Raw genomic sequence first — 26,824 nt, forward strand, 5'->3', positions numbered from 1 at the left:
ACCTTGATCCAAAGTTTGCATCACACCTTAGTTCTATGGTATGTATTTAATGTATTTAGGGATCAGTATGCAAATGGCTTTAACAATGGCTTTCTGTGAACAAACATAGCTTAGCATTACAGAAATGAGTGAAACAATGGATTGATATATCTTTTTCCCTTTATATAATACACCTATCGTGTGTTTTCTTGGCTAACTTAGAATGAAATGTCAACATCTGCTAACCCAGGGTTAGTCAGTGGAACCAAAATAACCTGCATAAAGCCCAAATCTACTCAGATCTCCTTCAAAAACGCCACTCAGTAAAAGCCTGGGAAAACAGATGAGTGATATAGATAATCCTTTTGGTAAATACAGCCACCTGCTTGGAAGTCTGCAGTTAAAGCCCACAGCATTGTTAAGAACAGCAGAGTGAATGCAATACACCAAATTACTGGAATATAATATTGGTAACCAGATACAAGACAAAAATGTAAAGGGATTAAGGACACAGTCAGTTAACAGAACTGCAGTAAAAGACTCAAAACTTGGAACTATTCAGTGAATGAGTTAATGGAGCAAAGTTTTCCCTTGATATAAAATGAAACTTGAATCCTATTCTTAAAGGACATAGAATAAAGGTTTTGAAATCCAGGAAGTATAAACTTCTGTGGACACCACATCTTCCTTCCTGACCAGAACTCTGGAACAGTCATTGAAGTAGAGAATAGTTTAAGACAAAGCTGTAGTAACGCCAGCTGCTCAAAAGCTTTCAGGCATATAGCTAATTAGCTTATAATAAGTCATTAATGAAGCTAGTTTAATTGAAAAGTTCATTAATTTAAGACAAGTTCTAATATAAGTTCTACTTTTTTTTTCTTTTTTTTTTTTTTTAATCAAAATGGCCACTTTGTTTAGAAATCTTCTGAGATTATATCTCAAGTCAGATTTCACACTCTTCATCCTGAGAAAATATTTTGGTAACTGCATTGTCAAATGCTAACTTCAGTAATGCTTGACATTTGCAACAGCAAGAGCACGGAAGTAACATAATAGCTGGGGCCTACCTACACCCTCAAAATCTTGCACAGGCAGTGTTTGATAAAATGACCAATTGTCAGGAAGAAAAATAACACATTTTAAAAATTGTATTAAAGGGGGGGGGACACCAACAAAAAAACAAAACCATTTTAAAGACAGCTTTTATATATAGCCAGATGACAAATAAGAACGACTCAAAATGTAGTTTTGCGTCAGCTGAAACACTTTATGAATTCATTCCAAATTGGGAAAATTTTATTAAGATAGGATTTTTTTTTCAATATTGTAGAAGCTGAAGTATTTTAATTTTAAGTCTTCAAAATACAGATATTCTCATTTTGCCTTCAACATGACATTTTGTTTCAAAATTTGCTTATGCTTCACTTTAAAGTATTTTAAAATATTTTAAAACACTTGAAAATAGAACAAAGACATTACTTGACAGATCAGGTAAACATTCTGTTGGAAGAGAAAAAAAACCAGTTGTTCATGGAAGAACAGCATGCATCTGGAAAGACACCTTCTTTTGCAACACAATGTGTGTGTGTGTATATATATATATGCATATACTGTATAACAGAAGGTGGCAGGAGCTAGCAATTACTATACTACATGACATTCTCTACAAGTATGGTCTTTATAAAATGCCACAACTTGTTTTGACAACATACTATAGAGGAGACAAATAGAGGAATCAAAGAGAAAGCGGATTATTTCAGATTATACCACTTTAAAACTCTTCTCCCAGTGCTCTGACAAGAAAGGCAGAGTTATTCCTTGGATTTAATTCTACAGGGAAGTAATCCCCACACAGAATGATGGATGCTTGATGACAGGGATTTAGCTCTAACAAACTGATAAACTTATGCCTATCAACTATGAAAAAAAAAATCAAAGCCAGAAGAACTAGATGGAGAAAGGTACTCTCTGCCATACCTCAAAAGTCCAAAGAGATTTGGGTAAACTCACCTTTTAAATACATGAAAAAGAAGGACATATATTGACAATGCAGGAATACGTAGGTTAAAAGTTAGGTTAAAAGACTAAAGAGGACCTGTTTCCCTGGGGGATGGTGAGAATATTTAGAGCTCTTTGACACCAGAGGTGCTGCCAGAATATGGATTTAGGGAAACAATGGACAATTGACAGAGCTCTCCAAAGATAAATTCGGCATAAATGAGATCAGATGCTTAAGTCCTATCATTCCCACTGTCATGGGCTGGGTTAAGCATGTCTTAATCTATCCATTAAATATGCAGTTGAGAAAAAATTTCCTCTGAGGGCATATCAGCAGGGATCTTGAAAGGGGACAGAGGTCAAACAGTGAGGAAGCTCAGTTTTCCTGTTCCTGCTAATAGCCAAGGAGGGATACCCCTCCTTCCACACAGGTGGAGCAAGAGTCTCCATCCTTTTTTAATCTGCCTTATCCTCTAGGTAGAACACGGGAAGTTTTTGCTTCCCTGAAGTGGGCAAGGATCATTTTTGAGATTATCCCTCACAGATAGTTTCCTGTGTGTTTGGTAGCCTGCAAGTCATTACACAACACAGATTACCACAGTTTCTAAGCACTTTTCTCAAGCATCCTTTCAAGATAAGGAAATGTTACTGTCCCCATTCTGCAGAGATACTCAGTGTCATGTAGGAAGACTATGACAGTGTCATGAACTGGACATACAGGTGCTGAGCCCCTCGCCATTGCTTTTACCCCAAAGTCTCACTTGCAGAGATTCTGTCTGAACAAAGCTGCCCTGTATGCTTTTGTGTGTTCTGGCAAGTTTGTGTTCTTCAAAAGCTCATTCGTATATCTAAATATCTTACCATCACACCAAATAAAAGGAACCGTGTCTTACCCCAATAACAGTGCCATTCAAAAGACAACCATTCAGGGGGACTGAAAAAAAAGATAATATTCCATTTAGCATTACCATTATCATGACATTACCAAGATTTAATAAACCACAAGTATGCCTTTTTGACTTATTAGAGTTCCAACTAAGGACATTTAGATCCAGTTTCAGTGAAAAGAGGCATAATTGAGCCCTCTTACATTATACCTCGAAAGGTAACAATTTGTCAGAGTTATCCTGAATTCCACCTCCAAATACCTCTTGCTGAGCTGTTTTTTGACAAGTACATGGCACAGTATAAGTTTGCCCCTCCAGTTCAAGCCTCACGCTCTCAGAAGATGAGAGGTTTTCTGCAAATTACCATGCATATTTCCCCTCCTCCTCCCACTGCTAGCTCCTCACCCTGTGGTTGCATATATACTTGTCAATTAAACATGACTAGGAGTCTTCCCAGACTGAGGACAATTAGCCAGATCTTCCGATTTGGACTTTTGACCCAAGTCTATGCTAGGAAATGGCCACAGCCACAATGCTGAGGCACACAGAAGACAACATGGCTGCATGCAAACTCCCTGTTCATAGCAGGCACTGGGGAAAGTGTTGAATCTTCCTAGGCCAAAAGCATCTCAAGACCTCTTTTAAATGCTTAAAAATGCAGGCTAGAGCTGTAGAAACATAGCCCGGTACATCCCTCTGAAGCAATGCAAAATAGCTTCAACAGTAAGTAGTTCAAGGGGAGACAGTGAACATCAGTTGGAAAGAGAAAGTAATAGCAGCAGGTGCTATTGTACTCAATGTCTAAATTATACAGGAGAGGGTCAAAGCAGTGCTATACTTGCATAACACGCACTTTTGAAATTGCTGTTGAGAAACAGATCAACGCATGAGATGATTCATTCTCCAGTGATTCCATTTGTCATACACAAAAGCTTACCACATCTGCAGGAAGGACAGCAGTCTATTATTTGGTCACAACGTAGTTCAGTTCCCTCAGGACAGTCAGGCACATCCATTTGAGAGCAAGAAAGATTCTTTTGCTGCACAAAAACCTCATTGTTCACCCGGACACACTCATTGATAATGCAATGGTTGAAGGGGGATCGCCACTCTGTGCCGACCTGATGGGAAATTGTAAAAGGATTAAATATAGGCAGCAGTATTTGTGACACTGGATAGAGGGAAGACCACCACAGTCAACATGCTGGTTTACAAAAAGCACGTTTACTGCATGAGGAATAGTCTGTCACTAAACGTTTCTCCACAAATCCTTACCACAACAATCAGTTTATAGAATAGTCTGCTGCTTGGTTTGCAGAGTACAGGAGTTACAGCAGTATCCTTAAGGTGAAAAATAAAGGGGCAGGTAAAATAGCACGTGAAGAAGAAAAAGCACTCAACTAGTTTTAAGTCTACATTTACTACCCAGTAGCTGGCTGCACTGCATTGCACTGTATCCAAGTTGGCCCTTTTTCTGCTGGAACCTGCTGCAAATCGGCTCTACTAAACCCAAAGGAAGCTTTGGCAATAGGCTCTAGACCTGAAAATACTTGCAAATGGAGAAGAGACCGGATCCTGTTGACAGTTCTACTGATTATAAGCTCCCATGGGTCAGACAAAGCAGGAACTTCAAGTGCTATTATGGGAAGAGACATCACCACAGGCCAGAAAGAAGATGCTGTTACAGTTCAACGCTGGGAGGAGCTGATCACCGCTTTGAAGCCGTATGCCTCCAATGTTAACGCTCTTCAAATACACTTCAAGAACAGTGAAAGTGAAAATCAGATCCCCAACTCCAGTAAATTCAAACATCTTTGCTCAGAAAGTTAGGGAATACTTTTCTCTCATGTGTTAAATACTTAGTTCTTCGTTAATGACAAAAGTTGAAAGAGGACACAGCAAGAAAGGGACAGCAGAGTATAAGGATCTATTACTCCATTAGGACAACAGAAGTCAGTAAGACACAGTGGAACATTAAAATAGCCTTCTGAAGGCTTGTTTTATGAAGCAGAGAAGAATATTGATCCACATTAAGAAATGCCCTTGGTAAAATCAGGGAAGAGGCAGGCTGCAAAATGATACATTAAAATTTTTTTAAAAGACAGCAGACTGCCTTTGTAAAAGCAGCAATTAAAAAGTTAATATTAAATATGTGAACATGAGATGTAGATGAAAATGCAGACACATTATACAGAACAACACTTAGGGAAGAAAAGGTGGGGAGAAGATCTGTTATTTTAAACATATTTAACTTACTGTTCCTGCCTTCATTGAATCCAAAGCTCTGCATAGGATTAAGCAAGGTAATGCTACTGGGGCAGGCAAAGGCTTGCCAAGGGTGGTTGGGTTAGGGACTGAACAAACTGAATAATCTGAAAGAATTAAAAATGTAGGCGAGAAAAGAAACAAATATCCACATAGCTTTCCAGGGTGGTAGGGTATCTGCAGTGCATTTTAAATGGCTGTTGCATGCACCCACTTCCCATTGGGTCTTTGAATCCTAAGGAAAGAGGCACACTGCTGAAAACAAACTGTTATTTTGAGCAGAAAACAAATGTGGCCTGGACCACTGCGGTCTGATCTGATACACAGTAATTGTCTTTAGCAACCAGAGAATAATTCATGTTTCTATCCTTACTTACTTCCTGATAGTTCAGTGTGTACCAAATAGGATATCCTATTTGAATAGGACTATGAAATTCAAGCAATCCACTACCCCATCTGCCTGCTATCCACAGAGTAATACAAATTAATTGGGGTAATTTAAATAACCTACAGCCAGAGAAGCATCATGTCCCATTAATATTCTTTTGAGCTACCATTTGAGAAATTACTAATTTTACACAAAAATATTGTTTCCTTAGAGCCTGAAAATGGTGAGGAGGGTTTGCTTGTTAGAACCAAGTAAGTCACATGCCCCCAAAAACATTCTTTTTCAGCGCTGTTTGATGTATAGAAGAAATAGCTCATATCTTCTTCACCTTCTTCCATGGAACAGAAAATAATTCCAGGGCATTTCTGCTAGAAGAAGCAGTGTCCACACCACCACCACCTCACCTCACGCAAAGGAGAATCTGCATCCCCCCGAGACCGGGGTAGCTGCTCCTCACAGGCGATCTTCTGGCATCTCCCGCAACACTCCCCTTCTTGGATGATGTACTTGTAACCCTGTAGGAGAAAAGAAAAGGACGGACTGATCCAGGAATAGGAGACAAATGAGAAGATTACTCCTAAAAGAAAACACTGGGATAAATGTTTCACGCTAGCAGCTTTTTATGGAAAGGGGAGTTTGAAAACAGAACTGTAAGGCCACACGCTGCTATTACAAAACAAACAAGTGGTCCACCCAGTTCGGCATCTTGTTAAATGGTTAACATTACCTGTCAGAAAAAAAATAAATTAAAACACACACAACATCAAGAGCAGAAATTCTTATCTCATTAGCTCCTGCTTAATATATATTTTGAAGACATATTCACTTCAGCTACATGGACAGCTAGGTACTATTCTTGCTCAGGTCATGCCAATCAACTAATGGGCCTTGTGAGTACATCAGCTTCTCTAGTGTGGTATGGAGCACCCCTTCTCGGAGCACTGAAAATGTTGATGGTGCCTAACATAAGACAGACAAACAGAAAGGCATAGAAAATCTGAAATCACCCAGAAACATCTTCCTTTTGCGAATATCTGCTCAAATAAGTTATAGCACAAAAATTTGCCACAAGACAGAAAAGAACAATGACATAAACTGGCAGAAATGGAAAGGGAACAGGTAAAATATGCTTTCAGAGGACTCTCAGCTATTCAACAGCATTAAGCAGCAGTCATTTCCAAATGTTAGTTTATTGCATGTAAGCAGTTTCTTTTATGCATTAGCAAACTGTAAAGAGCAAGCCTTTCCAATAATATGGCCTTACAGAGGAGTGCAAAAGCAAAAGGAAGTCAGCCCACTTCTAAGGGTGACTGTCGGAATTGCCACGCTACTTGGTAGATTTTGAGAGAAAACTAGTGCCATGTGAAGAATCCAGTTTTTAAAAAAATCACTACATTAAATCCCCTCTGTTTTTACATACAAGTCATATATATTTGAGAATTTTTACTTGGTATTTAAAAAATATTTTTTTACATATAATACTATTTACAAAAGAAAATGAAAGTTTAAAATTGTTCTAGTGGCATCTTGGACATTCATCAGCACTCACAACTCCCCTTCCCACCCCTGAGAATTCAAGGTTAAGATTCAGTCTGAGCACACTCAGACATCTGACTGTCCTGTGCTGAAGCAGAGGGAAGGGGTCAGTCTGACATGTAGTCCAGGGACCAGTTTTGGCTGATGATTTAATCTTTTCATCTCCTGAAGCAACTAGCCAAATATTCAAACATTGGAGTATCTAAAGTGAAAGAAAGCAAGGAGCTTTAATCTAACTAGAAATAATATATTCTACATTTAATAGCTCAGAAGTCTCTAAGGGGTAAAACATAACTCTGATTTCAATACAGAGTGGAAGGAAAGATGTTCTGTCAAAGAAAATATAGTTTGTGTGAAAAATGTCAATGAAAATAAGCATCATTTTATTTTGGTCAACCCCTTTGAACTGAATTGCTGAAGTATTCCCAACTGCTCCCTCCCTTCATGAGCTGTCCTTGATTTGCAATATGAAGCACATTAGCAAACCTTGATAATCAGCAGACTTTCATATGGAAGTGCAATTTGTATACTGTTATAAAATGTAATACCAGAGGTTGACCTAGCTTTGTGGAAAAAGTTGTGCTGTCGAGCGTTTCATTTTATATGACTTATCTGCTGAAAACATGTCTGAAGCATCTGAAGTATTGGATACAACTTTTTATTTGTGTGGCAAACTCAGAGAAATAAAAATCCGTGAGCTGTTTGTGCCCAGGATAAAGCATAAATCCAGCTGCAGGACCCAAATTTCACTAAGTTGGTTTGAACAGAGCCCTCTAAAGTGCAAACACTTCGGTGCACGGTGTGTTCAAAATCTGGGGGCCCTGACTCCTAAGGGGAAGAAACATAGGAGATGACAGCTCCCAACCTCAGCGCCTGCTGAGCTTCTCCGAACACAGCCCCTGAACTACCACAGGCTACAAACCTGTCTCAGAAGACAAACCCGCAGACTGCAGCAGTCTACGAGCTCCTCAAAAAGCAGAGCATCCATCTGTACTGGAGGAGTGAGGCGGACAGTGATTCCCTGCTGTCACAGATCCTCCACACCATGAGAAATATTTTGCCATCAGAAAACCTCACCTTCTGTACCTCACGGCATGGAAATTTGTGCCCACAGGAAGAAAGCAAGCTTTATTGGATGTTTAATTCTAAAGGTGGTAATGTTTAAGGTTACACCTAAGAAAAGGAAAATGTATCGTGCATTTTGAGGTGTTTTTATCGTGGGGTTGGTTTCGTTTTCTCCAGTTAGATACTTATGTACAAAAAGGATATGCTGCCAGAATTATTCCTGAGCTCCACAATCTATGAACATGAACATCTGAGAAGTCTCAGACACTGTGCTGTTGAAGGTTAACGTTAGGCTGAACTAGGCAGAGTAAGCAGTTTTTCATTTTTTAGTGCATAGATATTAGCCTATAGGGATGCCAGTGTTTGCCATGGTTTGTTCAAGGATCCACTTAGAGCCAATATTCTGCTTGTCCCCTGCTTTTTCTGGACTGGATCCGCTGCTTTATTACTCCTCCGCATCTTGCCTTTTTTTTTTTTTAAACCCAGAGTTTGAACTTCAAAAACAGGGAATTAAAATTCAGAAGCAGCCCTTGGTAAGTGTCTGACTGTCCGTCACAGAGGCAGATCACAGTCTACATGACCGAAAAAAAAAAAAATCCCCATGCGCCGGGAGGTAAGGGATAAAGCAACACAAGGCACCCCTCGCATTTGAACAGGTGCACGTGGCTGACTTGGGAGTCATGATCAGCAGCTGCGATGGAGAACCTGACAAGTGCTCAGTTATGCTGCCAGATCAAGCTGTTGTATCAAACGCAAATGCAGAGATAAAGCTGAGGGTGAAAGCATACAGATTAAGGCATTCTACATGGGGGGGGGGGGCAAATTTGGGGTGCTTTTGAACCAGAGCTTGGCTCACGACAAACAAAAGAGGAACGCAGATTAATTCTGCAGCTTTCAGAGAACACACATTTTGGTTTCATTGCCTACCAAGGCTACCAGAGGGATCCACACGGGCTATGGCTTGGCATATTTGTGCACTCCCTCTTTCATTTGAGCATTGCTCAGGATACATAGTTCATCTTTTCCCAGGTGCTAAGGTTTTGGCCAGAAAACTCTGTCAGTTGCCTTTTGGCCAACAAAGCAGAAAAAAACAAAAACAAAAAAACAAAAAAAACCACAGAAAGTATTCCTCAACATAGTATTTTTAAGAAGGCTCCAGTATTTGCCTTTTATGTATTGAGATGATAGTACCTAGAGAGGGTTGGAGGAACCAGAGGGAATAAAAATGGCAACAGTAGACTGAAAAAAAAAAAACAGTAGGATGCATATAAATCAACTTGAAATGCTGAAAGCAAAATCTTCAGTGGCCATGAATCAGCACAATTCTAGAGATTTCCCTGAAGCTGCATTCATTTACCCCAGGTGAGGACTTAATTCTCTGTTTGCAATTCTCTATTACATTAAGGTATCATTTCCTAATTTCCATAATATATTATGCTTTAAAATGTAAGCAGGATATTTGAAATTACCTCCCAACAAGACTTTCACAGTTTTTAAATGAGATTCTGCACATCTAATATTCAAACAACAGTCTTCCTTTCACATTAGTTTCTTTGACCTCCTTAATATATATTATTAAGCCATTTACTACCATGCTTTTCATGTTACTTCAAAGGAAAAATATCCATTTGAAATATCAGAGATTAAAGCCATAGCTTTTGCAGTCAGCATCTATTACAACCATCATTCACTATGCTTTTGCACGTAGGGTGCAAATGTTCTTCATTTTAATTTAATTAATCAAGAGGCTTGAAAATCTAATCTAATTAACTTACACACACTTAGCCAAATGGCTTTGTCTTAAACACTTATCCCAGAAAATTATGCTTCATTCTTCTCATAATCATCTAATACTTTAAATTATCCAATACTGTAACCCACACTCTTTCATATCACTTACAAAGTACCTAACTCCAAGAACATTGACAGGAATTAAGCAAAGCAAGTGCTCCCTTCACATTAGTATACTAGTGATTTTTGAAGGTGTTTTGAAAGCTGTTATCCGTTTTATCACTATGATTCTCTGAAGGGATGTAGTCTGATGTACTCTCAGAGAAATATTTTCTGAAGCTCCAGGAGGGAGACACCACTCCTCCTTGTGGCACATGCAATAATTGCAGCTATTATCTGCTTTCTCAAAACTTCGGTAAGAGCAAGATAGAAGAGGACAGGAAAAATGAGGGGACTATGGCATATAATGAAGCAAACCCACATCTGCTTTGCAAGTGAGAAGTCTCTATTTGCTGTGAACCTCCTCGCAGAACTGTGGGATTGGGTCATTTACATGGAACATCCACTCTTTTTCCAGAGCATTTCTTTACATTCCAAAATTACAGGTATGATTTGAGTTTGATTTTGTCATGCTCAGGAGAACAGTAGCACCGTTCATTCACCAGGGTGAAGGACCTAGTACATGTGTTAGGGTTTTTTTCTCTTTTTGTGTAGCTAGATTAAAAAAAACAACTGTGAGCTGTTTTCACAGAAGTCAGATGACACAGTCGACAATGATAACTGCACAACTTTCAGACCTGCCAATGGAATTAATAACCACGAGCAGCAGAGCATTTGAACATCATCTTAGTAATGAGCCATGATTAAAGTATGTCTTTAATGTCAGTACAACTTTCAATGACATCTAACCTGAACTGAAAAATAAGCTTTAAGGCCAATTCAAACTGGATTACAGAACTTCTGCAGTCCTTGATATGTATATCCACTGAATCAGGAATAAGCAAAGGACAAAGAAAAACTGAGCTACCCACATTCTCCAACAGCTACAGTTTTGGTTGTACAACTTTGACAACCATTAAAGGAGCAGAAGAAATGGCAAATTCCCAAAAAGAACTGGCATGGTTTCCACCAAGGCTTTTTTTTTGTTTTAAAAAAGCTTTTTGACACTGCAATGCTGAAGGCTGATTTGTCAAGAAACTGTAGCTCTGCATTAATGATACTTTATTAGAATAACAAATTATTAATAAAGTTATGGCTAGGAGCCCAAACAGAGCCACAGATACTTTAGATCTAATATTGCATAATAATTGCCATACTAGAAACAAGTCTCTTCTACAAATGGAAACCAAAGGGATTCTCTCGCAATAGCTGAAAGTTCTCACGCCTACCCTCATGGTTTTCACTGCATTGGGCATCCTCAAGCTTTCTCACCAAACTCTACACTTGCAGAAAGAGCACTAGTTTGGTTTGTTTGGTTTTTTAATGGATTGGGTTTTTGCTCTGGCCCTAGGGAATTATACAGTATTTAAGACACAGCAGAGGAAAATGTTATTCAAAAAAGCTTATATTTTGTTCACATCTTCTCAAGTGCACATACATATATACTGTCCAGCCTTGTTCTGATACAGAGGCTGTAAGTTAAATGATACTGAAATATAGTGGTATTAAGGCATTTGAAATTCTTTGAAAACCAAGGCACAATTAACTTGGAGTTCAGAAAAGTGAACTGTGTTTCAGATATTGGTTTGCTTAATTGAAATGTTCATAGTCAAATTTCAATGCATGATTAACTGTTTTAAAATACCTATTAGTGTAAATTCAAACAAGAACTTAAAACAAGTCAGATAATGCAGGGTTTCTACAACAACATTAACTCAGCTGTGAGGTGCTGCACATATATGCCCTATGCCCAAGATCAGTCTTTGACTCCCAGACATGTTATTAATAATGTATTTCCAAAAGCCAAAAGAAGACCTCTAACTTCTTGTGGCTGTATATACAAGGTATGCTAATGAAGACCTTTCTTCCAAATGTAACTGAACAAAAGCAAGGAGGAAGAAGAGATATCACGCATGATTTTTCTTAGTCTCTGTTCTGAATGCAACTGCATAAATGGGACTCATTCCAAAAAAGAGACAGACTTCTTAAAACCAGTGAAAAGGTTTAGGAAGAATAGTGCAAAACAGGCTGCAAAGATTTGGAGACTCAGTGGAGGAGGGAAATGTGCATGACATTTGTTTGGAGATTCACTGTATTTCCAGCAAGACGAGAAAAAGCTACTCCTGGAGCAGAAAAAAAAAGCAAGTGAATCTTGTCTCACATGCAGCACTAGAAAACCCAGAACATTGCAGTAGCATCCCAGTCAGCACAGCGAATCAAACACAGAAGCAGCACCTGCCCCTCTTAGTTAAAGGGGTTTGCAGTTATTGCTGTCGTATGCCCTTTGCATTTCCCACTGCCCAATTCCAGCTGGTCACCTGTAATGACACCAGGGCAGTCTCTTGAGTCACAGGCCACCATGCAGACTTTTATCAGCAATATGCGGACTTTTATCAGCTACTGGACCACTGAAAGCACTGATGTTACAACACACATTTGGAAACACTTGCTGCTTAGTCAACTGTTTGACTTTTGTGGGGGCTAATGCCACATATAGCCTAACACAAACATTTTAAAAGCAACTTGGAGATTTGAATAGCATTAACTAGCTCATCTTTGCTTCCGCACTGCAGAAAAAAACAAATTAGCTTCTTCTGGGCTTCACTTCACAGTTCAGGGAAGAACAAACCCCTGGGGAAAACCCTGGGTCAGCAAAAAACCTGCAGAGAATATTCTGCATCCCAGACAGCCCATCTAGTTGCTCCACATGGACCCCACAGAGCCTACTGAACTTGCAGACTGTGAACGCACCAGACCACAGCCTAAGGAGGAGCTGCTTCAGGTCAGATGTACCTTTTCCTGAATGGAATTGGCTAATACCATCAAGAACAACCTCAATTAATCCACATATATACTGAAAGCTTTACGAAGAGGCAAAAATGCATTTGTGGTAGCCTCTGATGTTTGCAGCACAACTTCTCTGGCCACATAGCAGTTGGTAAGGGGTGCGGGTTCTCAGCACTTGACTGGGGTGGGCAACCTCTTCTGCCATCTGCTTTTTCTGCAGCCCCAAGCTGTGTGTTTCCACTGTCCTCACTGACTGACCCATCCATGCTAACCTCATGAAGCAAGGGCATGGGAATGCTCAGGGATTATGGGTACAAGGTGCTTGATACCAGAGCAAAATTCAACTCTAGGGCATCACATTTAATTTTACAGTGATCTTTTACTTCCTTATTCTCCATATTATGTTAAGGTGAGGAGTGTTAGGAATGTAAATTGGGTAGTTTAAAGGAAGTATAAAAAAACATTTTGAGCTTTTATTTGCACAAATCATGTTATGGTCAAAGCCTTCTAATCTATAATGCTGTCAAGTATTGCTGACTTTTAACCAATTCCTTTGACCCTTCTAGAATTCTTCTACCAACTTTTTGTACCAAGTATCTGTCTCCTCCTGTTTGACCAGCTAGGTCAATATAACAAAGCAGCTCATACTTCTTTTGCGGGCTTCCAAAAGTAGACCACATAATTTTATAGCATGTAGCAGATGTCTGAGCATAATAAAGGCCACAGCATGTGGTGTTATTACTGCTATAATGGGCAGAGCTGAGCAATAGACAGATCTGAAATGTTCTCTTCAGCAAGTGAACTTCAGCTTGAACAGTCATTTGAAATTGAACTTCAGACATCGTGAGTACTTATTGTGCAAGCAGTGTAAATGATGGACATTTCAGGATACAGTTCTCCTTTTATTGAAATATAATTGTCACTGATTTCCTTGGCAGCAGGATACGATCCTAAAACAATAACCCTAAAATAAAGTCAGTAATGTTCAGGCCCTCTTAGACTCTGTTCCCAAGATAATTCGTTGCTACAACACTTATTTTCTATTTTTCTCTGGTTTCTCTAAACATGCAGGTTTAAAAGTAATCATTTCAGATCCCCATCAGGGCTCTGCTGGCTAATGCACTAGTTTAAATGTTACTCACCCGAGAGCAGAACACGTCACATGCTTTGTCGTGACACTCCATCATCTGAAGTCCTGTAACATCATCCCTCATACCAGTGCAAGAGCATTCCCTGCAACCGTCTTCCCAGGTTGACCCAACGGGGTAGACTATGTTGTTGTGCACACACACCTATTGAATGCAAGAATTAATACATGAAGGAGCACACTGCTGCTGTAAGGGCACACTGCTGGCTCCAAAAGGCTGCTTTTTAAGATGTGAAACCCACCATAAATTTTACTGAATATTTTGAACCCAGCAGAAATGCTACAGGTCTTAAAATTGTGGCCACTCTGTTGAGGAAAGGAAAATAAGTGCAACCAAAGCTGCTTTTTTATAAAGAATAAATTGGAGAATTTTATCTGCAGTCAGTGGAATTGCCCACGGTCTGATTCAGTTTCCCTGGAGTTATAACGTGACCCAATATTTAGAGATAATAACCAGTGAGTCCTGTAGAAGGAGCTGTTCATGCAAAACTTCTTCCAGCTAAATCATCTGATCTGAAAAGATCCTGCTTTGAGTTACAAGCATTCATTCTCTTGTATCCTTTATCCTTAGGCCACCACAGCTACCACAAAAGTAGTGCCATCTCTTATATTGCACTTCCTATTAGTAAATTTTATAGCATGTTATTAAAGAGATGAACATCGTTTATTTTTATAGATATAGCAAATAAGTCACAGAGACATAAAATGACTTATGCAAGGTCATGAACTACTTAGCAACAGAAAATAAAGGCTAGATCTCCTGAGCTGCCAGACAGCATAACCCTATGTTAAGCTGTTAGATAAGGTTGCTTCAATGAAAAGGTTACACTGGCCTGCAACCTGTTCTCTAAGCAACCTTATCTTAATGGTTAACATAATGTAACAACTTAATAAAAGGTTGGCAAAATAAGGAAAAATATATCCTGGTGAAGCTTTAACAGAGTCAGGTAGTAATTTGGCAAAAATTTAAAAGCGGCAATATAGTTCATATAAGATACAATGCCTCCTCAGGAGAGGCAAATGTAATCAATGGGCACAAGGAGTTTAGATCTAAGGTGAGCCAAATATTTCAATAAAGTTAGTGTGGGATTGAAAGAATATATATTAACTGTACTGATCCAAAAGCACGTAGCTCCGTTATCCAGAAACAAATAAAAAATTTAAAAATTACCTCTGAAATTCCTAATGCTTGAGCGACCTTGAAGGTTCAAATGGTTTGGGGTTTCATATATATATATATAATCTGATTATCTCAAAGTCACAAGAAATGGATTATTTATGTCAGAATAAATGACTGGAGCAAAACAAGCAACAGTGTGATGCAATAGTGTATTTCTGTCAGACACATGTAAACTAAAAATACCCTGGCATCATTATCTGGTAGTCTCATTGAGGGTTTGTTAATACCTAGCTACCCACTTACTTTAGTGCTACCACTCTATACATAAAAGATACTTTCATATGTGGAAATGACACTTCGTTCCCCTTACCCTGTCTGGAATACAGGTGGTAGATACGCAGCTGCAGTCATTGGTGACAGATCTGGATAGATACCCCAGAGGGCAGCTCACTGTTGAGTTCGTACAGCTGCAGGTACACTCATATTTATCACAGCACTCGGTCTTCTTAACAGTCAGCTCTCGATGCGGTGGGCAGGAAGGTCTTTGAACTAAGCTGCAAGCTTCTCTGTTACACGCTAGCAAAAAAAGGTAGGTACCATGTCAAGCACACAGCATTTCAGAGTGCTGCGAGTGAACAAGACGGTTCTCTGGCAGCAAGGCACTAATTGCTACTGCAGCCTATTATAAATCTACTTAAAGACTAAGAAGTAATGCAGATATAAAAGATCCAGGTCAAAGATTGTGCTACAGGTTCAGGAAAAGTTCCTACCCTGCCAAAAAAATTCTTGTCTCATATACAATCAAAAAGATTTATAAAATAAGCATAAGGGTCAGAGCACACATGTCCAAGAGTAAAGTGTTTCTCTTTTCCTTAATTCAAAAGTGTACTTGGAAAGTGCCAACAATACCCTTCTTCCAAGTCTGTGAAATCATTACATGTCCATTGGCTCCAAAACTAAATCTTTCAGAGGGGAAAAGTAATGTCTAAAGGAAGTTGTCAGTGTTGCTCAAATGCAATGTTCCAGTGTCACTCCCTGCTAAAAGAAAATATCTTACCACATGTGTAATTTGGTCTGCATTCTCCAGGGTTGGTCAGAGCAAGCTGCAAGCCAAACTCACAGACAGGGGCAGGAGGCAAATCACAGGAAACCAGATCACAGACTAAGAAGAGAAGTTGAGAGAGTGTTTAAGACCATGCCTGACTAGTTAGTCCTCAAGAAAAGACACACACACACATGCACATTCCCATGAAACTTTTTTCCCCACACTCAATTGCTATCCTAAAATATGAAGTAAGTTAGAGTTCAGCAGGTCAGAGTTTGTTTTCAAAATAGCTTAGGGAACAGTTCAAGCTTGGGTTATGAGGATTAAGGTTCTAATGTTATATTTAATGTGCAAATATAGACCAGGCAAAAATAGTTACTTGGAAAAAGACCATTCTAATGTCATTCAGACAAAACCAAATTGCTCCATTCCCTTCCTCATCTCTTACAGAAAGAGGGACAAAGTCAATTTGGAAGTGAATGGAGACTCACATCCTCGGGAGTTGTTTATTGTTCCACACAGATGACTGTATAGTCATTCAGTGGTTTCAAAAATGGACCATTGCACTAAATTAAAAGAGGGACCGTATACCTTTGAAGCATCTGGTAAAAACATGGACCAAGAAGATTCCAACAGTTTATGAGAACCTACCACACTCATACTCGGGGCAGCACTGGCCAGGGTCCCTGCGCAGACGAGGGACTTCACAGGGACCACACTGAACAGCTGGAGTAAGAAGAAAACATCCATAAAACAAGTTTGGATAAGAACTAGAAAACTAGGTAACAAAAACATCAATTCAAGTCCAATCATACTTAGAGTAAAACTAATTTACGTTTGGCAGTAGGGCAAGGTCGGACCGTGCAGTTTACTTTCTTGTTATCAAGACATGTGCAGATCTTGCAAGGCTCATTGGTGGGAATCCATGTTTCCATGTGCTGCATGAAAAGAAACCCAGATTGTTAGAAATCAAATATTCTGGTCACTGGTACGTTAGCAATGGGAGTGGGTGAGTAACATTAATTTGGAAACCCAAAAGGCTCTATGTAGGATTGGTTGGTTGCTCTGTTAACAGTAAGAACCTAAGGAGACACATAATTCTGAAATTACTGTAGTGTACCAGTTTAGCAAAAGATGTAAAGAGTGCATGAATGGGATGAGGAATTACTATTGTTTTAAGCATGAAAAATGCTCAGATGGTATAAATGCAATTGCAGGCTATTGTGAGTAACAGTGGACTCGTGCAACTACATACCATGATTAGGTGTTCAATGGTAATAAGGGAAATGACAATATTTTGGGAAATACATAGAAGTGGCTGCTTTCCCAAATTAGTAGTACTTAAACACAGAGAAATAAACAGTGCATATTTTTTATTAAGAATATGTGGGGTGTCATCAATTGATTTCCCAGTGGACTGAAGACTGGAAAAGCACTAGAGCAACCCCAAATCTGAAACCATCACTGCAGTGATTACCTGGAGGTAATAAGCACATTCAGAAACTGCCAGTAAAGTGTATCATTATTCAGCCACTGCTGCTTCTCATAAGAGAGAGGGAAATTATTGATGTTAAAGATGTAGTTACCTATGAAGAACTAGTTACATTTAACACCCATGTGAATAGGGAGGTAAGAGTGAAAAGATGCACTATTGGACAACGTTAATTTGCACAATCTGTCCAGGTTCTGGGTGAAAAGATGCAGAGTAGGTTAGGGTGCCACAAAGGGAAAAGGTGTCATCCAGAACACTCTGGAGTGTAGTTTAAAAATAACAGTATGCTGAGACCCTTAGAAGGAAGGAAGGAAATATCTAAGCATACTGCAACCTGTACCAGAGATATCTATGTATTTTAAGTCATCGTGGGAGTCTGAAAAGACAGTTTACTTTCAAAGGTTTACAGGATGGCAAGGATAAGACACCAGGCATGCTAGAACAAGCCAACCAGAGGTTTAACAAAGCTTAGGAACCAAATCGCATAGGGTCAGTTAATCCATAGGACATCTATTTTAGTCAAAGAAAGCTTGCATCGATGTATTGCTAGTAAAGAACATTATCTCAGGGCTTGGAAAAACAACTCGGAACCCTCTGCCAAAGCTTTCGATGGCCTCAGGGTTAAAAAGTCCTGAGAAGGCAGCTGATAGAGAATGCCTGCATTTGCAGGTGATGATGTGAAAAGCATGTGGGCATTTCAAGACACAGAGAAAGAGAATCACAACATTTGCTCTAACATTTTCAGCAGTCTTGATTTTCACACAGGTTTGCTTCGACATAAGTAGGAGCGTCTTTCTAATACCAGAAGAAATGACAAGAGATAGCACGGTAGAGCTCTATTGAGATACCGAGAATTGATACTGAGAATCCCGTAAGCCCAAGCACAATCTGGGGTAGAAAGGAACAGAGGAATGAACACCAGAGGGAAAGAAGGGGGTTAAGGAAATCATAACCCAGCACCAGTTGCACTGCCTGTTGTATTGCTCACACAGCTAATCCTGCAATGGTGGAGACGCAAAACGGCTGTGTGAGCTGATCCTCCCCTGCCCTCCACCTCCCCATCCACACAGCAGCTGCATCTAAGCCTTGCCATTGGGGTAAAGACAAGAGGTTTTCAGAGCTAAAACCCCATTAAGGAGCATGCGACAACTCATGAATTTCAGAACTTCTGCAGAAACAAGGACGTATCACTGCAGACGTTATTCCCAAGATGTGCACTGAGCTTTTCTCCACGAGGGCTTGAAACAATTATTTAAATGGAAAATGCACTGCATTGCCTGAGGATTCAGGGATTTAAGGCACACAGATCCTAGACTTTAATCTGCATTTGCAATAACCATTTCATAGAGAATCATAATCATACCATAACTAGAGTTGTCAGGGTCACCAAGAGTTGTGCACAATTAGTCTGTGTTTAGGGCAGTGATTACATACATTGCAAGCTATTTTTTCCTTCGAGACAAAAAATTAGGGGTTTTTCTATTCTTTTTACTACAAAAATTATGGGGTTTTTTCCTTCCATTTTACCAACTCTATAAGCACTACACAAATCCAATGATACTGTATTTAAAACAGAACACAAAGAAAAGACCGTGGCCATATGTATAGAGATGCTCTAACCTTAAAATAAAAGCTAATACAAGGTCCATGTACTCAATCCTTCAGAAAACTCTAACCTTTTGTTTGGAAAAAAGTCATGTGGATAATGCATGATGCATGATAATGCAGTTGTGGAACGAAAGAACGCACTTCCCCTATGTCTTCCCTCTCACTGCCAAAATCCATAGGGTACATACACCTGAGGAGGGGGCTTAATGCTATTAGGCTCCTGTACCAGCCCTTTGCCCAGCAGCATGGAAACCCTCAGAATCATATTTAGTGAATACTTTTTCAACGCACTGTGCTTTGGCAGCACCAGCAAGCAGCACCAAGGCCCAAGCCATGGCAAAGTGGGATCCTCGGACCCATGTGGACCCATCCTGTGCCGGAACAGGCTGCACAGACACCCGCGGGGCTCCCAGGGCAGAGCTGCAACCAGTACAACTCTTACAAAGAGTACGTCCTCTTGCCAGTATGACTGGCAAAGCGGTGCCTGGAACACTTGCTTCACTAAGTCAAGTTCATTGCTTGCTGGTACCCTCTCACCTAAAGCAAGGTGTTTGCTCTGTTAACTTTGATGCTTTTGTCGTTATGTTTGTCAATGCAAACAGTATTTAAAAGAGATGTTTCAGCCACAAATAGTCTTTGCTTCCTTTCAGCTCAACTAAATGTTTATAACACATTTCTTGCTGAACAAAACATGAATCTAAGTTTGAGTGTGTAAAATGAAGCTATTCAGAGTACATACATTCGTTTACTTTTTTAAATGTACCTTTTTACTTAAAGAATAGACTATCCACACACACACACAGACTTCTGTTATTTACAGAAGATCTGTTACGAAAACGATTATGTCTTTGACAACAAGTTTACTCAGTATGGTAAGACCATCCAAAAAACCTCCTTAAGAATCTAAAGCCTATAAAATAGTCCCTTCTTCTTAAAGTCCTATAACAAAACTGCAAACAAACTAAAACTGCAGATTTAAGAGGACTAGCTGACTAAGGTGAAAACTCCCTGAGCTGAGTAGCTGGGGGTGAAGAGGAACAACCCCTGTTACTTGGAAGAGGGGACACAGGGAGGAGCTCGCAGACCCGCTGTGTGATGCCAAAAGGGAAATCAACAGTCTCTTCCACTGCAGTCTGGCACCCAGCACCCATAGCTCTTCCCAATCCTATTCTGCCACAGAGACGTCTGCCTTAGCTGAGGAAAGTGGATTTTCTGTAAAACTAAAAGGATGAATTTCATCAAAGGAATATTTCTCATCAAGAAAAGGAGGTAGGCTAATACAATTTGCCATAAGGTTGTCTTGGTCTCCACCGCCACTGAAAATATTTCAGTAAGCTTTGCAAAGACAATACAATACATTTTAAGTAAAGGTTCCCGATTTATGATTAAATTGTCATTACTGGTAAAAGTCTGCTGAACAGAGGTGTTTCATCTCGGTAAATGTTGACTTATGCCATCCCTCCTCTCTTCCCTCTAGCCCTCCCTCCACACAAATTTGTCATGCATTTCCGGGTCTGTACAGTCCCAGCTGTGAATTTTATATCCGTCCCAGCCAATTTCACACTAGGGGAGCTACATGGGGCTGACAGCCGGCCGGTTATGAGGAACTGAGCTAGAAAATAAAGTATCCAAAGGGGAAAATAGTTAGACTTATAAGACAGATCTACTTGCAAAAAGTACAAACCCCAACCACTCACAAAGGTAAGCTGCTAAGTATATCGTTACCTGATGGTGCGTGCCATCTTCACTGATGCATTGTGTGCAGACTTCTTCATCAACACAGCTGTCATTAAAAATCACCTGTCCGTCTGGACAGAAGCAGCCTTCTGTGGGATAATCCTTGCAGACACTGAGTTTGGTACTATTCTCACAGTGGTTTATGCAGGCTTTGTGGCAGTGATCATATGTCAAATATGTGGGACATTTCATTGCTGAGGAAGACAAGAAAAAAAAAAAACTCTTTATCTAAAGAGATCTGAAATGCAGATAAATGTTTCCACTCACACTTTCTTTGGAATTCTGTTCAGATTTTTGAAAGCCATCATCTGATGAACATATTTTGTCCTCTGCAGCCACTAACATCTCTGAAGATACATTTTTAAAACTAACAAAATCCACAATACAAAGTGAATGAAGGAATTTGCTTAAGTTACAGTCCATGCAGAAATCATCAAGCCACATTTTCAGACCACATGAATCAGCAAAGTATGACTTATCCGAATAATGATACAATGGCTTACATGAGCTGAATGTCTTACTTAACTTTATTATCAACACTGGGCAAGAGATATAAGAATTTAGAACCACCTTTACGTGTTTTAGAGAAGCACTGGTAACAGTGCACAGCTAGGAGATAGCCAGGACAGACTAAAGTGTTGAACAAAGGGGTTTTTGACAACTTGATAGGCAGCAGTGTTCCTAAGCAACTAAGGAAAGCTAACAAAGAGAACATTTTGGTACTTCAAAACCGAACCTGCTGGATTTCTGCATCTTATTAACTGAATTACCTTATTAACAGAATTAACTGAATCAAGGAAAGTTGCATTCCCCCCTAAGCCAACACAAAATTTTTACTGATGAGTTCACAACACTGAGGGTATTGTCTCTAAAAACAAACACAAAACTAAGGCTACAGCTATTCAAGAAACCTATGGACACAGCTTCCATTCTGTGTACTCCCTTAAGCCTACTTTATTTTTCTCTACAGCTTCAATTAGGAAAAGTGTTTCTTAGTTCAGAGTTTGTGACTGCTGTGAGGTTTATAAAACTTTTTTTCAGTCCCCTGACAAAAAACACTGAAAGAAAATTACTGAATGAAGACCTGAGATCCCAACCAAACAAGCACTCATCAGCTGAAGTGTCTACACACACCCTTCTTAGCAGCCAAAGGAAACAGAAATGAAAGGTCTTTAGCGTTAACCCTTTTCTGTTTCAAGCCATGCTAAATCCATTTCTGGTTTGTTGGAGTCTATGGTTGTATGCGCAGATAACCATCATAGTTCAGCAGATGCAGAGGAATTTGAAAAGCCACAGGAACTTGATGGGGAGTCCAGTCCCACCATGAAATGCTTTGGCTAGATTCTGAAAACACAAAAAAGGTCTATCCAAGTAAAATAGGAGAAATCGCCTGCTTATAAACCTGTACTAGCAGCTACCTAGACTACACTCTCCAGAAAATCTCATTTCCAGAAACAGTTCTGTAAACAAGGTGCCTCGAGTAAGCACCGGTGCTTATTGCCTGTGACAGGCTCACGTCAGCTCTAATGAATGTGTGAAAATACATCCACAGAGCCTATTAAGGTAGCGCGTCATTTACTTTTTATTCTAGTGTTAGTAAATACACTCAGCACGCTGGCTTTCATCCTTCTTACCTATCACTAGCCCTAAAGCAAATCTAGTAAACCTTCTCTGCACAAAATTAGATTAATTTATTTTAGAGTTTAGTGCTGATGCTTGTCAGCATAGAACCTGGACAGCTCTCAAGCAGAATGAGTAGCAATGCTCAAGCCTCTAATGTACTTCATGTAGCATAGCCCCTTCTGCTTCCTCCTCTTTGGCTGGCATTAAGGAGCCAGCTGTGTGAAAAACGCAGTGAAGAACCGTGCCCTGGACTCCAGATATACTATCAAAAAGCCTGCGTGCCTGTGTAAAATGGCAATTTTTTTTTCAAGGAATGAAGAAATGAGGTGGTTAGGTTTTGCAAAAGAAATATTAAATGGGCTCCCATGAATGACCCTGTTTTGAAGTCACCTCTGTCCTGTGGGGCATGGGAATGAGATGTGCATAAGTAGTGTCAAGAGATGGGATAAACTCCATCAATGTCTGGAAAATCATCCTAAGCATCCTTTCATCCTACTGGTGCAATGACAACCAGGTGATTGAGGAAAGCCGCCTCAAATACATTACTGCCCTTATGCTCCAGAGATTTGGTCAGGTCCTACATGACTTACAGGTAACTCTGCTTGTTGTATGGAAACTTCTGCCAGAGGTATAGAATGTGAGGAGGCATGAAGGGCTCCCAACAATCAGCCTCAGAAACAAGTATTTCAACAAGCCACCCTCCTAGCTACCTACTTCAGCACTCACCTCAAATGCCTGTTGTTTCAGAATGAAAAGGAAAAGACTACAGGTACTAGCAAAAGGTGGAAATAAGGCTGAAAGCAAGTAATAGAAGAGTAATTCTTCTACCAAATTAGTTTCAAAAGAAAGCTACCTCAAATACTACCATGTACGATGCTGCTATGATCACGTATTGATATGGTATTCTGTTTGTTGGCTCCATTAAAGCAGTCTTTTCTTTCAAACAGGGAAGAAAATAGTAAAAGAAAAACTGGGGGGGGACACGACGACACACGACTCAAAACAGTTTCCTGTAAACCTATGATTTCAAAGGGTCATCTGGTACATTTAAATATTGACATTTCTTCAGCTTCTTATTTTTCCTTTAAATTAGAGTCGCTATTCCTAGTAGATACTGGTTGGGAGAAAATAACCTCTATGAGGATCGACAGAATGTGCAAGTCCATCAAAATAAAATAAACCACCTAAATTCAGAGTGAAAGATCTAGTGACAGTTTGCACTGGGATTTACTCTGACTTTGTGGCTTAAACAGAAAAGACAAGACAGAGCACCTTTGGTTAAAGTACTAAATGGATATTTAGGGGAGGGCTGTTTTTCAAGCCTGTGATACATGGAAAAAGGCACGTGTCCTTTCAGGGAACAATGCCACTCCTTTCTTATCAGTAGTATAATTTAGCACAAATTTAGCAGCTAGCTAGCTAGCTCCTGAGGTCACACACCACTGTGACTTACTGTCATGTGCAGCCAAAAGGACAGCTAAAACTCTAGTGCTGATGAAGCTGGAATGAATAATGCACCAGGGCCCATAGCTCATCAGCTGCCAGTCAACCTCCCCACATTGCTCAGGCACAGTTTTCTTAAACCTCTCTTAACAGTCTTCTTTTCTCAAAGGAATTTGATTAGAAGGGTTTTTCCAATGTTCTTTGGAGTGGTTTCAAGGCCACATTAAACCAACTTAGACCAGTGCTGCCATCAAAAGGGGCAGTCTCTTCTCTTCCCTAATCTCCTCACCTCAGCTGCTCTTTCCTGCTGGCACTTTTTTCCTTTTACAACCAGTTTTCACAGCTCACCAAGCAGCACATGAGGACTACTGCCAGCACAGCAAAAGGAGCGTGAATGCATGGCTGGAGGTAGAAGAGGAAAACCGTCCCAGATCAGCTGAAGGCAGTCGTAAAGCCACCCTGATACTGTTGATTTCCAAGTCATGGTTTAAACCCTTCAGCTGTTACGGTCCTCACCAGCATGCCTTGCTTACACAGCGAACAAACAGCAGCAGATAATCTCAGTGTAGCTCCACTCAGTGTAGAGGTGGTTTAAAGGTTTCTCATATCCCATTGCTTCTCTCTTCTCCTGACCCTCATTCTTGCTTCTCTGCCAGGCACTGCCCCTCAGTTGAGCAGCACAGCCTGTTATGCGTTTGCTTTCTAACCTGGACCTGCAAAACAACCCAATGAAAGGCAAAACACAAAAGCCTCCAACAACCAGAATGGCTCATGAAAAACGTTGTTTTCAAGCAAAATATTTTTCCAGGAATCCCTGCAGCTGCCGAGTGCCACCAGCATCCTCCTCAAAGAATCACAGCTTTACTGAGCAGTACCAGCTAGCGGTTTGTTTCATACACCATGCAAGCATCAACTACCTATCTCAATTTAATTCATCTGCAAGCCAGTTTTGGCAAGTACCTAGAAAGCATGTCCACACTGCATATAAATGAGCTTAAAGAGCTGCTGAGAAGCACTCATGGAAACATCAGCATATGAAGATTAAAAACTGCTGCTGCTGTCATTTATCTTCTGAGTATTTCTGCTTTCTGAGCAAAATTTGCTGACTGCTACTGTTACTTGAGCTACACAGTTCAAAGCTGAATTGGTCACCTCCACACAAGCTGCCATTTCTTGTGTACCTGCAGAATGAACATATCTCAGTCCATTCATTAATCACTATATAAACAATCCTATTACCAGGTGAATAAAGCTTCCTCTCCACACAAAGCTGAATCCCAACGTGTCAATATTAGCAATGCAGTGCTTTGTTAGAAATCCCTATGATCTTCACATTAAGATAAAGTCCATGCTGTCATTGAAGTGGAAACCCTATTCAGCAGGCATTCACTGTGAGGGTGAGCCTGCTCAAGAGGTGCATATTCTATGCCTCAGGGTTACATGGCTATCGGAAGGTACAGGCTGCTGCAACTTAAGTCTACATAATCTTCCTCACTGTGCACTCCCACCTTGGAGTAAAGTTTCCTTCCATCCATTGACACAAAGCTGGAGTCTACCAGATAGCACTCGACACATCCACCCTCCCAAAAAGAGCCAAGGAAACTCAGGCAGTGGAACTGAATGAGCACAGGATGGAGAACAGGCCCTGTCTTTATCAGATATTCCAGCGAGTATATTCACCCATCCAGGCAGAGCAGTCAGGAAGGACTTGTACTGCTTGAAATGTCCCAATATGGCATGACAAAACCTCAAATCAAACTCTACAAAAATGACAGGGACTCACTGGAGTGGGGGGAGGGACGCAAGATATTCCAGAACCACGGCATTGTTATTCAACATGTAGTGGTAGAGTGATTAAGCTGCACTCTCTATTTAGTCATTAATGTAACCTGTATAATGTCCCTGTAATTGACAATTTTATTTCTGGCAGTTGCACACATGCACCTGCTCGAAGGAAGATGATGATGCTATTGTTAGAACACTAATGACTGTTTTATGCAACTAGTTTTAAAACGGGCAACTCTTTGTCTATCCTTGTACATGCTGTCTAACAAGATGGGAATTTGAAAACTGCAGAGAGTTATTAAGGTACTCCACTGACATTCAGCCTTGGACATTACAATTTTCAAAGCCTGACTGAAGAACTAAATTTGGAAAATGGCTGGCAATATCCTCCCTCTGTTTTCTAGGACTATACTCCAAACTGTTTTGTCTCTTAAAAGATTCAGTCTGCAACAGTAACATGTTCTTCAATAACCTATCCTGGAAAGATACTTAAGGCACTAACAGGAGGTTCAGGCCAAATTCACATTCACATTCTTGACTTGCTATCCCATCATTCTCTCAGTCTTGAGTTTAAAACATGAACAAAACCAAAACATGTACCGAGTTCTTGTGGTATCATGCTTTTAGGATGCTGGTTCTCCACTTGTGAAATGAAAAGTATCCGGGCAGCAAGAGGGAAAGAAAGCACGACAACAAGACCCGACTAAACTGGAGAGGCAGGAGATTTGAAAACCAACTGGGATATCAAGACACTATATAAGAGGCTAACTGGGACAGAAAATGCCTACATACATACACACCTCAGATACTTGACTAAAACAGAAACACTGTGAGTGTTTCTGAACGTCTGCAACCATCACTGCAGACAGGCTAACAGGAGAAGGTGTAGAATAACACCACCTCAAGAGTTACTTATTTGTATTTAACTATATGTTGCATTTTTTGCAGATCTTTAGGTATGACTTGTAATCAGGCTATCAGGAGAAAAGAAAAAAGAAACAGGAAGATAGGGCAGAACTTCTTATGTCT

General features: G+C 40.0%; 1 protein-coding gene across 1 annotated transcript in view; it reads right to left on the minus strand.

The window, feature by feature from the left end:
• Positions 1–26,824, minus strand: part of VWF (von Willebrand factor) — a 144,822-nt gene that overhangs the window by 15,191 nt on the left and 102,807 nt on the right. Inside the window, exons 38-46 of the mRNA XM_069806803.1 lie at positions 20,933–21,138; positions 16,943–17,045; positions 16,759–16,833; positions 16,120–16,224; positions 15,433–15,638; positions 13,938–14,087; positions 5,922–6,032; positions 3,802–3,985; positions 2,871–2,911 (exon numbers count right to left, since the gene is read on the minus strand). Of these exons, the coding sequence (XP_069662904.1) occupies positions 2,871–2,911; positions 3,802–3,985; positions 5,922–6,032; positions 13,938–14,087; positions 15,433–15,638; positions 16,120–16,224; positions 16,759–16,833; positions 16,943–17,045; positions 20,933–21,138 (1,181 nt within the window). The remainder of the gene's footprint in view (positions 1–2,870; positions 2,912–3,801; positions 3,986–5,921; positions 6,033–13,937; positions 14,088–15,432; positions 15,639–16,119; positions 16,225–16,758; positions 16,834–16,942; positions 17,046–20,932; positions 21,139–26,824) is intronic.

The sequence above is a fragment of the Haliaeetus albicilla genome, chromosome 19, assembly GCF_947461875.1.
Source record: "Haliaeetus albicilla chromosome 19, bHalAlb1.1, whole genome shotgun sequence".
Classification (NCBI taxonomy): Eukaryota; Metazoa; Chordata; class Aves; order Accipitriformes; family Accipitridae; genus Haliaeetus; species Haliaeetus albicilla.